This window comes from Poecilia mexicana, unplaced genomic scaffold (assembly GCF_051168715.1).
Source record: "Poecilia mexicana isolate PSO_F unplaced genomic scaffold, ASM5116871v1 scaffold_20, whole genome shotgun sequence".
Classification (NCBI taxonomy): domain Eukaryota; kingdom Metazoa; phylum Chordata; class Actinopteri; order Cyprinodontiformes; family Poeciliidae; genus Poecilia; species Poecilia mexicana.
In genome coordinates this window covers 13,992,238-14,010,311 of record NW_028263389.1, presented here as the reverse complement: position 1 = coordinate 14,010,311, position 18,074 = coordinate 13,992,238, and the positions used below count along the sequence as shown (strand labels likewise).

The window sequence follows — 18,074 nt, the reverse complement described above, 5'->3', positions numbered from 1 at the left end:
GGAAAAACCTAAACAGGACAATAAACTGAAACAACAGCAGTGTGACAGAAAAGTGTTGCGTTTTTCGGTCAGTGTGATCGGTGCTTATAGCTCAGCTTCAGGCTGTTTGCAGAAACAAGTGTGTCGTTTAACGCATGCATGCCTGGGCCTGAAGTCAAAAGCAATAACACAGGCCAAAGATATCTAAACTAAAAACATCCCTCCTTTACAGTAAACGTGATTAATAAAATCTCAAAAACAACTTTAAAAAAAAAAAAAAATCCTATTAAAACTTACTTTACAGATTAATAAATCAGATCACCATACTAGAGGTGTTTTTTTAAAAAAAGTTGAATTCAAAAGGCAAGAGTCAAATTGTAAGAATTCATTAAGCAAAAAGTTATAGCTCAAAGGATTTATAAAATAATCTTTTCTGTTACTTTAAAAGTTTTTTTTTTTAAAGCAACGGCCCAGTCAAAAGTATTCCCCATGATGTTTTAGACATTTCTGTTTAAAACAGTGTCCTTTATTGGTCATCCGCTCCTATTGGTTTAAAACTATATTTCTCACAAATATGGCGTTACAGAAAATATATTTTTTTGAACATCTATATATAAATGCTTGCAATATATCACTATTTGTGAACAAAAGCTATATGAGTTTCACCAACCAGTCAGATTTTCCATACTTTTTTATTTTTAACACATAGTGGTCTATAGTTAAATACAAAGGAAGCAGTATGCAGACTATCATAACACCAATAAATGCTAAAACAAGTAAATTAAATGAAAAAGTAACTGCTAGAATACAAACAAAACATGCAACTGAGGAAACTTGGATACAAACATAAACAAATAACCAGAGATAAATATAAACCATATAAAAACATTGCATTCATAAAAAGTACTTCAAGCACAAGACAAATAGCACATTTATCGTTTGAGATACACCTGTCTTGTTAATTTTAAATCCAGTTTTGTGGAAATAACATTAAGAAGATTGTTATTACAGAAAACTACAGAAAATGGCATAATTAACAGAGAAAAATGGTGGCGTTTATAAAATAAAGGAATTGTTAGGTTTTGGGGTTGATTCTATTTCCCACTGGCAAACATTGAGCTCCATAAAAGCAGGTCCTTGTTTTTGGTCAGCTTTCTCTGCCTATAAATCAACTGATTGGCAACAACTACATCAGTGAGGAGAAGAAAACCCACTGGCAAAAACTTTGCAGTTCATAAGAATGAATGACACAATTAGGAAGTGAAAATAAGGGTTACAAAACTGAGATGACTTTGTTTAAACTACCGTGCACAGCAACTGAAGGCACTGCGTCAGAAAATCAAACTATATTTAGTTAGTTTTAAAAAACAGCTCTTTTAAGGATTTTAGTCTGGAGACTTGTGATGAAAGGCTGTTGCTCGCAGCTCTTTAATCAAGAGCGTAACTCTTATCAGGTGTACTATCAAGCTTACATGGTAAACGTTTTCAGCAAGCAACAGCTGAAAGACCTGCATTCCACAGATGTACCCATGCATTTGTTGCATAAATAGAAGAGAGATCACTTCAAGGGCAGCGGGTGTATTACACGAAGCCTAACCTACAGCAAACTGCACCCTGATTCACTCCAGGGGAATAAAAAAGTGGGACGGCCCAGAGATTTATGAGTCAAAAAGGAAACAATGCGCGTTCTAGAATGAAAGCCAGAACCGGTATGTTTACAGAATGCTCTTGGACGATAAGGAGGACACGGAGGGAAATGAGTAGGGGGATTTGAATCAGCTGAAAGGGCAAAAATGCAATGAAAGCTTAATCAGGAGATGGGCAGAAAAGAGGAGGAGAACAGGAACTGAAATAACATCCTGGGTGATTCGAAGGGACACTGTGGCATTCAATCACTGGGTATGCTGGTGAGAGAGTTCCCACATTACGAAACATACCATGAGGGTCACTTCATCTTTTGTATTTAAAAAAAAAAAAATCTTTTTTATAGGTGTCCAGTTAATGTAACCAATTCCATTCACCAGTGGTAACAATATATATCTCAAGCATTTTGTTGCCGTTGATTTAAAATGAAGATGGTTTATAAGTAATGTGAATCCAAAATGCAGTTTTTTTAAATGGATATTATTACATAGATCAATGAAAGAGACCTTTATTTGTCACTGACAGCCTTCACAAGGAGGATAAGCCAAACACGGTGCTTAAGAACCATTCACAGTGTTATGTCCAAGGCAGTCATGTTTAATAAATTAGTATAACACTGAAAAGTTCATTTATTTCAGTAACTCACTAAACCAGATGAACTGATTAACGGAGTTCCAACATTTAAAATTAGAATATTTAAACAGAGCTGTAAAAAACAAAACGGTTTGAGTACAGAAATTTTCAATGAAAACTACGTTTCATACCTGCTTACAGGTTGTTATTTTCAAAAATTACTGTGAATTTGACAAACAAGCTTCACTGGAGGACATATTCGCATTCACTGAACATGACTGCATACTAACAGAAAACTTAGTGGGAAAACTCACACTGGAGCTCAACCAATTTGGATTCGCTCTTCGTCCAGACTCAGAGATTCTAATTTGGAAATAAAATGCAAAATGCACTTAAATATAACAGCTGGACTTAGGGCCATGAGGCAGAAGTAGTCCTTTTCTCCCCTTATCTCAGGTAACGCTTTTATCAGGAATGTTGACACTAGTTCTGCAGTGGTTTACCATAAGGAACGTGTTATCTGATGTTCTGAATGCCGTGGTGTGCGGTAACTTCTAAAGCGCTGACTTCATCTGCTCTTGAATGGGCGTCAGGCTGGAATCCCATTGTCCCTGTTGGTTGTGGACCTTTTCCTATAATAGTTTTTTTCTTCCACTCAACTCTTCATTAATATTTTGGATACAGCACTCAAAGAACAGCCAGCTCCTTTAGCAATTAACCTGTTGCAGCTTACACTCCTTGTAGAGGGCTGTCAAATCGACCGTATCCCCCAGGAGTCTGCAGAATGTACCACTCTCATAACATAGCCTCTCTTTTAAAAATATATATATATATATATCTTTTAATATCTTGTGAGATTCCTCTGTGTAATACTTCTATGTATGAGGTTCACTTTTTGAATTGAAATAAATTAACTTTTTGATGACATTCTAATTTACAGACGTGCTCCTGCAGATGAAAGTAAATTTAAAAACAAAGCAGGACAATACATCTCCAGTAGAGAAGCAGGAAGAATGCCAGCCTCCACTAATTGTCTCTTCCTTCCAGCGCGAGTGTGTTTTTGCACAACAACTCGGCACATGGGGGTTGTGTGACCTTATGCGAGTCACAGTAACAAACTCCCACTCGGTGGCTTTGAAATACACAGACCGTGGTCCCTGCGCTCTGTGGGAGGTGGGGGCTAGCGATAAGGCAACAGGAGAGGGGGGAATGATAAGGCAAAGTTAAAGTGGGAAAATTCACTCCTCAGTGACGTGAGCCGCTCCAGTGCCGAGGCCCAAATCTCCCTCCAGCAGGTCCTCTCGCTGCTCTGACCCAGAGTCGCTGCTCCGTGTGGACGGAAGATCAGATTTCTCCAAATTGACGTCAAAGTTCTCTGGTTCAGTCTCAAAGGGCCGCTCCTCATCCTGAAAGGTAAATAATAATAGAGTGGGAAAAAAAAAAAATCTTTTTTGTTTCAATCCGTTCTAAGAAGATTCATTGTAAAGTTTTGATCACCTCCTGCTTTTGGTGGCCACAGAAGACTCCAGCAAACCTACCACACCACTGTGGCAGGGAGTTGGTCAGCGGGGGGCCACAGTGGGTCAGCAGGGGCTTTAGATATCTGTAACCTCGTTAAGTCAGTATAACCAATACAAATCCTTAAATATGCTGAAACCGGGAATGAAAGGAGCAACTTTACAGGTTTAATGATGCAATGAAAGAATGTCGGACGATTCGCACAGAAGACCATCAGTCATCTTGCTTTTATTTCTTATGCGATAAGTGTGGCTTCCCGTTTTAGCTGCTTATCTCAAATACCACATCATGTCACTCCACCACGTTTAAAATAGCTCTAAAATCATTTTTGAGCAATACTTTAGAAATATGAACCACAATTTAAAGCCACTGTTCATATATATAAATATATATATAAAAACATGCTTTGTTTTAAATTTATTTTCATTTACAGGGGCATATATAGCAATTATTGTACAAATACAGCCTTATATAATACACTTATATATTGCTTGCATCTTGATTAAAATAAATACCACTAAACACCATCGTAAAATCTTAAATCTCCTCCCGAAATGAAACATAGTTCAGTTAGTCTTTGAACAGAAGAACCATTATTGAGGCATCCACAGAACCGGCCTTTATAGAAGAGAGGCAAACACAAAGCCACTGCTGAAACTAAGCCAGAAGAAGTCCTGTCTAGGGTTTGCCACAAACATGACGAACCCAGCAAACATGTGGAGCAGAGTTCTCAGGTCAGGTAAGAACAAAACTGAATTGGCCTGCATGCAAAACGCTGCACATCCCACTGAACACACCATCGACAGCATGAAACATGGAGGTGCCAGAGTCATGCTCTGGGGATGCAAGAGGGTGGAAGTTTGTCAGACTTTATGGGGAGATGGATGGTGTTACAGTGTATACCTAACATTCCCAGAAGAAAACTTGTTACAAGCTGCAAAATAAAAAATAAAAAATTAAAAGTAGGACAGAAGCTCAGCTTCCACCAGCAGAGGACACTGACTGGACTGTCTAGGATCAGTGGTTCTCAACCAACTGGGTGAAAAACAGGCATAGCTGCACATTCTTGTTTGGGCATGCATACAGAATGTGCACTTATAAAATAGAGTATAATAGTATGGATATTTAGTTTTTCTTTGACGCAGATAGGGACCTTAATATGTTACCCATTTCTCTAGAGCTGTCATATAAAGCAGCTACTGCTGGCTTGTTTAATTTTAACAAGGCGAATTCTCTGAATGGCATGAGAGAAGAACCTAAAATCAGTCAATCTGAGCTCATCAGTTGGTCCTCTGACAATATTTGACATTGACCTCATTTCTCATTCACTTTGAATCAGCTTGAAAACTGGTGAGTTCAGCACAACTGGTGCTCTGCATGTTCCCCGTGCCAGACACTTTTCAATACTGAGATTCTTTGTAAACATCAGTGAAACAAGCAGAGGATTTCCTAATCCATTAAAATAATTTTCCAAATCACGATGCAACCTGCTGACGGGGTAAATTGTGATTTATATATCTGTGTGGCCAATGCCGTTTAAGCATAAATGTGCCTAAAACATGAAGGTGGGTACAATGTAGATGTATGTATTACTTTATGCTACTTTAACTCCAAAAGCACACTTGTAAAAATGTAGATAGCTGTACAATGAAGTAAAAATATAAGCGCACTCCAAAAAAATGTCTGTGTTCAACATATTTGCACATGTGGATATTTATTAATTTTAATTCATGTCAAAAATATCTATTCATCCCTCTATCAAATTTAGAGTTGTAGCAAAAATGATAGTCTGCGAATGCACTTGAGTTTACCCCGTCTTTGAATCACTACTTATTTGCTGTCTCATGGCTCAAACCAGCACATTTCAACGACTTCACTAAATTCACATGATGTAAAGCTAAAATGACGGACGTCTTTCCAGATACGCCCAGCAGGCCTTTTCTTTTTATGAGGTCATTAAGAACCAATAGCCTCTTTTGTTACAAGACAGAGAGCTCCATATTAGTCATTAGCAGCTCTAGGTACTAGGTGCTATTTTTAACTTGGATATCTAAAGGGTTGAAATATATTTCATTTCACACGGATGTGCATGCTCCTATCAGCTACAGGGATCTCTGAAAGTTAGACGGAGATAAAAAAATAAATTGTGTTAGCTTATTTCAGGGAATCGGGTCGATGAGGCTCTTGATTAAAATCAGAAACAAGGCCACAATTAGTCTCCAAATGTGCTTAAGAGCTGCTGCAAAGTAATGCAAAGAGTCGCGTGTCGGGTGGGCGGAGGGAACGACTGCAGACAGAAATGATGTGTTAATGTTAAGGAAGGATATCAACATGCTTCTGGTTAATGCGTAAAAAAAAATTACACCCTGTGATAAGACTCCAAAACCTCCCTAATCAAGGCAGTTAGTGACAGCATATTCCATTAAACACTTGATCCTGGATCCCCTTTATTACAGCTCCTTAAGTGTGACGGCACACTCATTAGCTTTCAGCTGTAAAAGTTCTGAGCATTCTAATTATTAGCCACTTTGCTTCTTCTGGTTGTTCCTTATGAAAAAAAAAAAAAAGAGACAAAGCCCCGCTTCACCTTTGTCATCCTAATGGGACAAAAGCAAAAATGTATACCTCTGAGTGTGCAACGGATAATGTGGGACGTAAAAGTGCACAATTTCCTGACGTGAAAAAGAAAGAAAGAAAAAAAACAATCAAATGAAAGAAGACAATTATCTCATTCGTCAGCAATGAGTAAAGGGTTAGGATTATAGGCTTCTTTGTGTTCGCCAACAGGATTCATTTATGAGTCTCAAAATTAGGAAAGGAGAGAACAAAAGAGGGTACAGGGATTTTGAGGTGGAGCAGTCGGCATGGTGCCGTGCTACAATAACACAGCTCAGCGGATGGTTGTTATTGCTGGAGCTGCTCTCTGTTTCAAGGAGGTATTGAATTAGATTTGCGTAAAAATGTGCTGAGTAGTTCTGAGCTGGAAGAAGCTGAGCTGCTGTTTCAGCCACTCTCCTCACCGGCCTCTCGTTAAGGCTTGGAGAACGTTTTTCACAACTATCACACCTTTATTTTTTGACAACCTTTTATATCCCTTAGTGTGACCATTTATGCAAACAGTGGCATAAAAAACAACAACAACAACAACAAAAAAAACCAAGCAGCTATGTTTCAGGAATTACTTTTGCTTTTCTTTGCAAAACAGAGTTAGATTGCAACAGATTCTTAGGTCTGCAGCCATTTTACACACAAGTGTGCTCTCGTCTAAATCATTCCAATGAAGCTCTGGTTCTATGTTAAGGGTAGTCTACCAGCTGGTTGGCAGATTACCCCAGTGTCAAGTTTTTGCAGTCTCTAATTTTAGCTTTTGATTTTGCGTGCGTGGCTAAAGATGTTCCGAGTTTATTTGTCATGTATTTCACAAACGTATTCTGATTAAATCACAGTTTGACAGTATAATCACTGTCAAATGTTTACAGGTTCACAGCTAGAAGCTTTACTCCTGACAAAAGCTGCCTCTCCTTTTTTATTTTACAAGGGAGAAAAGACTTATGTCTGTTGAATCTCTTTTTTTTTTTTTTTTTTTTTTACAGCTCCATATTTCCAGAAAGTTCAAAATGAACTCTTTTTAGGTTATAAAGTGTGGCTGCTGCGACGAGTCAAAAACAAAGAAACAAAACAAAAAAAAAATTCTGAATTCAAAGTCAAAACGTGGCGCCTCAATCCATCTTCCATTCATATCTAAACAGCTTCCTTGTCTCTAATACTTTTGCAAGATGCTCTATTTATATACATATATAAGTAGCCTCAGTGTTTTCTTAAGTTAAGGTTAATGTGCTTCTTCACCGATTATACATCAGTTATCATTATTTGTATTTATCCTCCGGAGCGTTGTGTTAGCTGCCAGTTCTTTGTGATTCCTTCCAGAAGGCCGTGTACTAAAACAGCATCAGGCTTCGCTTTCTAAGGTGAAACTATTTCTGGTAGAATTTATTTATTTTGGGTGCTAGCAGGGTGTGCACCATGTGCAATTGTCCTTGGGTCTATTTCGATTTATTTCATGTTCAATTAAGGCCACTTGAGCCTAAAAATTTTTCTTTAAAAAAAGTTATTTCGAGTATTAGAAGACATTTCTCCAGAGTATGCTAGAAAATATTGATGTGTTTAAGTATTTTAGTGGTGTTTAATCTGCTTGTCGATCAGAAAAGCTGGCGAGGAATCGAATAATTTTTAGGTAACAATCAGACGCAAAGAATAAATACTGAAATCAGGTACACAAAGTTTTTTTGTTCCATTTGCAGCAGGAAGTGAATCAGATTTTTTCAGTCCTGGACCAAAACATATCCTGATGTTATTTTTGCATGTTTGTCATTTTGATTAAAACTTATAATATACAATAAGACGGGATTTTGTCAGTATACTTCAAATATTTCAAACTATGAGAACCTGGCAAGGAGGTGAGCAATAAACTACAAAGGACTCAACAGAACAAAAAACAATAAACAGGACATAAGACACACCCTCTCAAAAATTTGAATCACAAGTGGTCATACTTTGCAGTGACCAGAATATAGCACAGTTGGATTTGGTGTCAGAAAGAAAGTGTTTGGGTTGGGTCCAAACTGTCTTGAATGGGTAATCGATTCCATTGCTTTTCTATAAAGCCTGAAAATGAATCCTCACCTTTTTGTTTATAACCTGTATTTTGGACATGCAAGGAACATCTAGACTGACAAGTTAACTTATCCGGCCACGCGATCTATTAGAGATGACCTCCTTTAAGTAAAGATTTAGAATACCAAAAAGGATTAAAAATCACTAGCACATAGATCAAGTGATTTCAGTCTACGTGGTAGATATAATCAAACAATTTGTTTTTGGTTGATTATATCTTCGTTGTATCAGTGCATCTTGGCAATAACACTTACTATTATACTGTTGGAAAGAGTGTTGATTTTACCTAGGAAGTACCAGATTTACAAATCACATTTGAGGGTTAAGCAGCAGAGTTGAGTGTGTGGGTTGAGTCTATGAAAACTTGCCAAATTCTCTCTGGCAGTACCAAATGTCTTATTCTATTACTAACTATGTATTAATGCCATTTGTTAGATTGGATTTTTGGAATCGTAAGATAAAATGACATATTGGCGAAAAGTTTGCTAATTTAACCCCCAGAAGCCTATGGCATTGCCACTGGTTGAATAATCTCATCACCTTATCTCTCTGCGCTAAAATCGCCTCCAATTGAAGACCAACTTTGTATTTCCATTGAGGGAGAAGGAATCCCACACTGTCGCACTGCCTCCTCTGTTTGCGATTAGGAAAGAATAGATTTTCAGCAGCACAACCTCAGATAATCAACTCTGCTGCTCAACCAACAAATTCATTTTCCTTACAAAGGAAAATAAACAGGCTTTCCGACAGTATGAGTAAGATTTATTGCCAAGAAGTGCTGTAATAACAAGAAAAACATGGAACAAACACAAGTTCCATTCCTTTACTGCTTCACTGCTACGTGAAAGTGAAAGATGACATAAATCATTTTTGATGGATAAGGATGGCAAATGGCTGACATTTAGTTCCATGCAGTCATTGCCAAAGTTTTTACAAATGACAAAAAGATGTGCTGTTTTTTTTGTTTTTGTTTTGTTTAATTCACTCTGGCAGGCCTGATCTCAGATGACTGACCAAATCCTGACTGAGATCCATTCTTGTCTCAAGCGCTTGGAATTGAAAATAATTTCTGTTTTTTGTTTTTATCCAGAGGCGTCTCATGAAAATTCCACCGATTCGCAAATGAGGTTAAGATCTAGGGAGTTTCTTTGACACGAGTTCAAACTCTCAGTTCTTTAGAGATTTTGTTATCACTTCTGTCTTCTGCCTAATGGTACTGGAAACTATTTCACTCACGTTGTCTGAAGGAGATACTCTTGGAGGGGGCTTGATTCCTACACAAAAAGTGTTCTTTTACAAAACAGTAAAAGACATGGGTTGCATTATTCTGCAGAATAATGCAACCCATGTTGCATTATCTTGAAAATCTTGAAAAAAATCTTTTTTCAAGATTTTTCACTTTTTCCTTGGACTTCCTGCAGATCCTATATTCTATCATTCATGTTCTTCTTGGAAAGGAGTGACCTCTTTGCTGCCTTTTCTTCACAAGTCTGCTGTCCAAAGGAAAAGCGTCTCCACTGCATGCTAATAGATGTCAACTTTACAAAGAAGGTGACCATTGGTGACAGAAAAAATTATTTTAATCATGTCTAACCCCCTTTTACTAAGCATTTACTATGTCACAGCTTGGCTGCTGCTTTTAATTACTGTATACTGATTATTTTGTGTGATAGGAAAATGAGTGCTGATAAATGGAATGTGTCAAAAGCTCCTAAAATGATGTTTTTGTACAAAAGAGCGACAAGCTGGTTGTGAATATTAAGGTTGTGAGAAAGTTTTTTTTTTTTCTTGGCTTCCTTGATCTTATCATATGTATAGTGGGTTTCTGTATATAGGTCAGAAAACTTGTTTGACCAGCCTGAATTTTTACCATGTGGAATAGATTAACATAGGCTAATTTTACACAGAACTTTTTGCTGTTGGAGTTGTTTAGCTTGGCATGTTAAAAATCTTTTTTTTTTTTTTTTTTAGCTTGACATCAGAGAGCAGACCACAAGGTAACAAGAAGAAGTGGACTTGGTGAGGATGAAGCCGTGATTGAGAAGACTTGTACTCATAAAGAAAACCTTAGGAAGGCAATTAACTCTAACGTTGGAGCATTAATGTAAAAGTGATTGTCAATGAAGTTTCTTGATAGCAGTTTTGCCTGCGCAAGTATAAATATCTAAACATGTCTCCACTGATCGCCACTGAAACTCTTATTTCTTGTTTTTCTTTTCCAAACAAGTTGGTATTAAAGCAAGGTTTTAATAAGTTACAGCTTCAAAATTGCTAAAATTTTCCATCACGTCATTTATTTGCTTAAGTCATTTAGAGGCGATGCCAGAGATTAAACAGGGAATTTGCATTTTTCTTTGTTCTCAAAGCAGAGAACAAAAAGTCATGAAAAAGAGGAGAGCCAAGTGTGCAAACTAAAAGAGTACCACTCTCCATAAGGTGATGTCGTTTCAAAACTATAGTCATTAAGCTGCAAGTGACATGTATGTTAACAGAGTTTCTGCAGTCTGTGCTGTAAAAGACAAAAAGAAAAAAAATATGGAGCCAATATTAGATTGCAGAATGATTTTTCTTATCAGTTTTAATTACAAATGAGTAGAACACATTATGCCGTTTTGTTTCAAACAGGTGTAAATACAGTAAAATTGTTATTTACGCCAGCCCATGCCTAATATCAAATAATTTACATTTTGCCAGCACTATTCACTGAGAAAAAAAAAAAAGGTTATGTATATTTTTAACACTGTTTGACATTAAGTCAGGGTACATTTTCTTGCTTTAGGTCAGAATTTCGGCTTACTCTTCCTGACAGAACTGGTGCAACCGAGTTACGTTTGTAGACCGCGTTTCTCACACGCACCATTTTTTTTTTTTTTTGTCTGCCCATAAATTTTCTATGTGACTGAGGTCAGAGCTTTGTATTCTCAACTCCAAAACAATCTGTTTGTTGCCCTTAAAACCAACATTGTGACTAAATTGGTGATTTAATTAAAATCATTTTCTTCTTGGATGTCCCATTTTTTTTCCCAATCTTTAACTTTCTGGCTGATGATTATGATGGTACTTCAACATTTCAGCGTAATATTATTTTATCATAGTGTTAAACAAAAAAACTCCACAACCAAAAACTTTACCCCAGTTTCACTGGGGCTAATGAAACTCTCTCATGAGCTTCAACCAGCATTTGGCTTTCCTTCTGGGACTTTAGACACAACGTGTTCATCTCTAAGACAAAAAACTGTATGTGCTACTGTAAATAAAGGTTAGCCGCCACAGCCGCATCACATTCACGGAAAACACCAGCTTTAAATTTCTTAACCATGGGTGGCCGTCGAGATGCAAGACCATCTGTTTCCAGCCTCTAAAGTTGCAGCATTCAAACCAGATCAGCAGCAAGCATCAAACAGACTTTGATCTCCATCTAAATGAACACCTCGGAGTATAATGTTTGTCTAAATGTGTCCCACACCCAGGTCTACAGCGTGGATAGTAAAGCAGGGTGGGAGTAGCAGATTGCCTGGAGGTTTGGACACCTGTGAGTAGAGCTGGAGTTCGACTTTGCGGCAGCAGGATTTACTGCTCCACTGAAAACACCTTCAAATTGTGTGTGTGTGTGTGTGTGTATTTTCCCACCGTCATTATGAAACACTAGACAGAAACGTCTCTTTCATCTTTCATCCTGTTCACACTTTCTCTCATCTTCGCGCGTTGCCTCTAATTTGCATAAGGATAATGCATAAAAATCAGCTCTCCCACATATGTGCAAATTAACTCATTACATGTACTTTTAAACCACGGCCACTAGTTTGTGCGAAACATTACAGGAATGAGCTTCAGTGATGAAAATTGAACTCTGAAAATGTTTTTGACTTAATACATGTTTTTAAAATGAACTCTCAATAGTGAGAGAAAGCTTATTCTTGGAAAAAAAAAAAAAAAAAAAACGTCTTTCAACCACAACTTTCAGAGTACTTGCTTGGGATATTAGGTGAAAGGTTTTATTTGTCAAGAGGTAGAAAATGACATGATTTTTAAAAAACGTATACAAATAAAAAGGGCTGTGTACATATCAGTTCAGGCCCCTTTACTCTGATAACCCTAAATATAACAAATCACTTTCTAAATGTGTGACACAGGTGCTAGTTCATTTTTCTTTATTTTTTTTTCTTAGTTCATGCTACTTTGTATTATTCCATCAGATGAAATGCTAATAAAACACATTGAAGTTTGTGTTTGCAATATGACATAGCATAAAAAGTTCAAGGTGTATTTTTGAAAGGCACTTTTGAATCGTCATATTTTGGTATTCTACTATAGCACTAATCAAGACAGCTAACACCTTGCTTTACAAAACGTAAATGTTCTTAGAGGGTGCAACTAATTAAAAACCAGCTCAGGCACAAAAATAAAACTCATAATCAGCTTCAATGTATTCAGCAACATTCCCCACTTCTTTATTCTGCGCTTTGGCAGCATGAACTCAAACAGTGCTTGATTAAAACCCGTCTGATCCTAAAAGAAAACATAATGCTCATCCTCATTATGTAAATAGTTGCTGTCCCGTTTTAAATTATTCCCAAAAAGCACTCAATAAATGTGAATTCTACTTTGCAAAGACGTCTAACATGAGCATAGATGTCCTCAGTTGTAAAGTGTTGTGTTTCTTTAAAACTTGGCAGGCGAAGTAAATCTCTTTTTCACACCATTCTGTGCGAGTGTGGGTGAGACAATATCAAACTGTGAGGAGGCATTTCACTGGCAGGAACATGGAGATGTGTGAGAGCAAGAAGGAACAATATGACGGCCCATTTTTTGTGGAATATCTGTTTCATTTTATAGGGCAAAATCGTTTCCGAGGATACACTGCACACTATGCAGGTATATGACAGGTTTTGGCTCCGTCGTTAGTATCGACCTTCATGCCGATTGAATGGAAGCTATGCTGCCATCTTTATAGTATTAACTAAACAAAACTGGGACAATGCCTCCTTGCAACTTTTGAGATATGAACGTCCAATACTATTAGAGACGCTATTGGCTGGTGTTTGCAAAGTAGCCAAAATAACACCAAAGACCATGTATTATAAAATTATCCAAGAAGGACAGAAAATTTTTACATTCACCAGAAAAACTGCAGCAAGAACATAAAGAGCAGCAGGTGTGAGAAGACTGGAACAGATGTAACAATGCATAAAAAACACATTAACCACAAGCAGACAATAGATAAGGAAAGCAAAGTGCAATAAAAAAAAACAAGCAGAAAACAAGACAAAAAAATTCAAAAGAGATTAGCAGAATGAGAAGCCCTAATTACAAAGAAACTAAAACAAAGATAGATAACTTAGTGCGAACATAATTAATGGACACAAAGCAACAGAAAAAGACTTGGGAATAGAAAAGTAAAATGGAAAAATAATGCAAATCCAGAGCTCTCTGTGCAGCAGGCTGCTGCTGCATCCATTTCGGTTCTTCTTCTTCTTTTTCCATTTATATGTGCTCACAGTCCTATAATTAACATGGATTCATCGAGACACTCAGAGCAGTCATCTGAGTCTATGCATGTTCAGCTCATCCTGTTGCAGGAATGGCTGACGCACAGCAAAATGATCTCCCTTTCACTAAATAGGTCCAAGTCAGGAGGCCAGCTCATGAGAGAAATTTGATTATTTTAAATTGAATGCGGTTTTGTGAAACTTCACTGAAAGGTCAAAACTAGTTTGTGACAACTAACTCATTTGACTGTCTGCTTTGCTGTCACGCATCTGAATCACCCTGTCAAAATCCAAACATTTAGTTTTCATTTCAGATTTCCTGCATTTTGAGATGTTTCAATACCGTTTTTTGTTTTTTTTATGTTCAATACCTTCCTATGCTATTGTATGAAAATGTTGCTAATGCTTTGCAAATTTGTGAAAAAATAAATTTAAGTCTTGCTGAATCCTGGCATAACATTTGCTAAGCATTTCGTAAAACAACAGTTCCTCTTGTTGTTTCATTAATGTAATTTTCCATTTTGCTGCTCCTGAAGCAATATCTCTGCTTTCTTGGCAACTCAGTTAGCATTTACAAAGAGTCTCGTTCAGATGTAAACATTAATCCCAGAATAATGGTCTAAGAACTCTGGAGGTTCACAGATAAACTACCCCTATCTGACTAACACGAGAACCGGTGGAGCGCAATGATAAGAGTCTCTGACATCCACAAAATACTTGGAATTTAAAAACTTGATGAGTTGGAACATGTTGGCTGTTGCTGTGCTTGCATCCATGCTGTGACACCATTCTGGTTCACAGATCTATGAACAATTCTTCCAGCCTCATGGTTTCCTTTTTATTATGCCATCTGTGATATCCGGTCAAACTAAGGAGAGATCTAAAAAAAAAAAATCACTTGAGTGATTTGGTGAATAATTTGATAAAGCCCAATGCCTTTAAGAAATATGGGGTTTGTTTGTCATTAAAAAAAAAAAAAAAGTTCCAAGTTAAAAGTTGTTTTGCAACTTGGAACATTTTTAATAGACCGCTTACAATGAATAAAAAAATCCATGAAAAAGTAATAAATCTGTATGTCTGACCTCTGTTTTATAATAACACTGCAGTTAGCATCTGTAAACTCCATCCCATTTATTGATATTCCTGGTAAAGGTGCGTTACAGGTCTAACAATACTGTGAAAGTTTTGGTTAGTCACTATGTTTTTGTAGCCGTTTACCAACTTATACGTGCATAGGATGTTCTGTTGTATTGACCCTTTTTAAGTGGCTAAGATAAACTTCTGTCATGTTTATCCCCCAAGCAAACAGGCAGCTTTGGATCACCTGATTCAAGTGACTCCTGGATCTTCTCTTAGAAGAAATTCAACAGGTTTAATTTGATGTTTAATTTATGACGTTATCATGCTGAAGTAAAAAGATCTATTTCCTTTCAAACATCTTTGACGCAAGTGAAGACAATTCTGAAAGATGTAGCATCAGTTTAGATTAGCTTAAAGAAAAATAACCATTAGCTTGGGTATGAACATGTTTGTGGTTATATGCGTCAGAGGTGCTGGTTAACAGCTAAGAAGAGCTAAGATATGTGAGTATAGAAGATGTGGTAGCAGATTTTGACAGAAAATCAGAAAGGAAATGTTAATTGTACTCATATTATGTGGTACTTGAAAATGATTACAAATCACTTTGTTAGCTTGCATAGTTGCAAAGTGATTTGTTCTACAAGAACAAAAAACTGAAAGTTTCTTCTAGATTTCTGTAAAACAAAGAAAATTCACATTTATTATATTTGATGGAGCTTCAGTAACATTTGGATAAAATCTGTGGCACTGACTTATACCACAGGTTTTCTCTCCAGTGATCATTATTTATAAAAAAAACTTACCATGCAGTACTATGATAAAGACCAGTGCATTAACTATTGGGAGTAAAAACACATCCAGGAGTCTTTCAGAAAAAGAAAAAGCGGTGAAAGGATACTGGTGGTCCAGACGGTGCCATAGGCTTTGTGATGTGTCCTGCCTCTTGGTATCAACCTGCAGACCAGAAGAGAAGCAATATTACTCTTTAGCCACAAAAAACACCCTCTAAAGTGTCTGGTGTGTGATGGAAAGTGATGAAAACCGGCACTCCTGAACAGCCTGAGGGGCTATATCCACTCATCTCCACTTATACAAGTGAGACCTCTGGGCGGCCATAGTGGAAACGTCCCAATCTCATAACCTGCACAATCCCTAAAGCGCAGTTACAGTGAGACCACAGCCTGAGATCCTCCCCCTGTACGGAGTCACACCCCGAGCAAGGTTACAAACACAACAGAACTTGGCCTCGTCCCTCCAGCGGGATGAATCTCCAGCCTTGACGGCCCCATCTTTCTTTGGCCAATCAATGCAAAAGAGATTCACAGACTTCTTCTGATTCATAGCATGCAGATAAGAGAAAAGTTACAAGGAAAAAAAAAAAAGATGAAAGAGATATGTTAAAGAGCTGCTGGGATGCACCAGTGAGATGAGGTGAGAGGTGTTTGTATGCATAGATGCATCCATGCAAAAAAACACACAAAAAAAACCCCCAGCAGCTTTTACTTGTGCAGCGTAGGATGTGGTGCACGAGACTCAAAAGTGCATTTCCTTTACTTTTATGTTAGATGGTGTGCAACTAAAATACAGAGACCAGACTGAAGGTAGTAGCCTTTAATATGAAACCATGATGCATTATAGTAGTAACTCACTACTCATTTTGGGTAGTATTCAAAAAAAGGAAAAATCTAGGGCACTTACAAGTGTGTGTGCAGATTCAGAAAATAAAGTTTAACAGCCTCTACACACAGCAAGTATGAAAAGTATGCGCTGACATCTTTCATGCTAAAGTTACTGATATGCTTTTCTTTAAAGGAGACCCGCACTCATCTTTCCAAGGTTTATTTGGGAAAGAATGTTTTCTAATGAAAAAACTTTTCTAAGATAAACTTGTGATGGGTATGTAAGCAGTCCTCTCATTTGCATTTGAAACAAATACTTATTTGATAATCAGTGACTGGCTTATTTATTTTTTTATCGTAAGAGTCATAAGTCAATGTAGAGCTTGCAGGGAAAAATTTAAAATACAGACTTTAGTGAAAAGATTCACAGATATGTTTAATAATGAAAAAAGAAATGAATTCCTCATCTTTTACCTCAGAGGAAACATCCTGAAGGTTGCCGTCTGTCTCCTCTTCCACTCTGTAGTAAGACACAAAAAGGTTCAGAAAACATCCTGACTCAATGACATAAAACATAGAAAGTGCTCTTCCTCAACGCCTCTGTGATTAGTTGTGTCTTTTCTTTATGGCGATTTTGACAGGGATATTGCTAACGTTACCTTAGTATACTCTGATTTTCTGTCCTATAGAAATTTCTTCTTGACCAGTATTTATGCGTTTAGCTTCGTCTTGCTCCTGGATTGAGCTACTGACAGTGCTATTGCTGCCATTAACGTTGTATCCTTTTTTGTTGTTGTTGTGAGCTTTGGAATGTACTTGGATCTCAGTGCTTAGGTGTTTTTAGTTTCGAAATACAACTAAAAATGTAAAAAAATAAAATAAAAAGATTTTGTGTTTAGCAGTGTTTCTTTTCTGGACAGAGTAACTGTAGGAGGAATTGTTGCCAGTAACTTTGTATAATCTCTTCGTTTTTCTTTGATGTAGAAATTACCCCAGGCACTGGACTTCTTCATTTAGCTATGTGTCCTTGTTGGACACTAACATATGTCTGACTCCTGTTAGTTTGTGTACTATAGTTTTTTCTTTTCTTTTATGTAGAAAGTACCCTCGACTCTGTGCTAGCTGTATTTTTTTTTGCTTTTTGGGGAAGCTTACGTAGGCATTGCTCCCATTAACTGTGGATACTCTTTTTACTTTTCTACTTGTGGGCCAGTGAGTTCTTTCCGTTGTTCTCTCATCTCCCAGGGTGGCCCTGCTGGAGTTTTATTTAATGGTGCCACATGTTCACAAAGACTGTGGGATTGCTGAAAATGTAGCTGACTACATGGACTGAGGTGGCTTCTGTACCAACTGGCATTATATGATCAATAAAATTTTAATGTGTTATAATTTTAAACTGACCTTCGAATACAATTTGTCATGATTCTGATCATATGTTTCTACTGTACTTCAGTGAACTGGACTTGACATGAACTGAATTGGGATCGATTAAAATCTA

At 37.2% G+C, this 18,074-nt stretch overlaps 1 protein-coding gene and 1 long non-coding RNA gene across 2 annotated transcripts in view; one reads left to right on the top strand and one right to left on the bottom strand.

Annotated features, from left to right (window-relative positions):
* Positions 1-652: 652 nt before the first annotated feature.
* LOC106916593 (sodium/hydrogen exchanger 9-like) overlaps positions 653-18,074 on the bottom strand; it is an 83,102-nt gene continuing 65,680 nt past the window's right edge. Inside the window, exons 13-16 of the mRNA XM_014984979.2 lie at positions 17,051-17,096; positions 15,856-15,911; positions 3,694-3,799; positions 653-3,602 (exon numbers count right to left, since the gene is read on the bottom strand). Coding sequence (XP_014840465.2) covers positions 3,435-3,602; positions 3,694-3,799; positions 15,856-15,911; positions 17,051-17,096 — 376 coding nt within the window. The 3' untranslated portion in view covers positions 653-3,434. The remainder of the gene's footprint in view (positions 3,603-3,693; positions 3,800-15,855; positions 15,912-17,050; positions 17,097-18,074) is intronic.
* Positions 3,473-10,517, top strand: LOC106916595 (uncharacterized). The gene is made up of 3 exons (XR_001418016.2): positions 3,473-3,609; positions 9,810-9,939; positions 10,360-10,517. It is a non-coding gene; the product is annotated as an uncharacterized LOC106916595 (long non-coding RNA).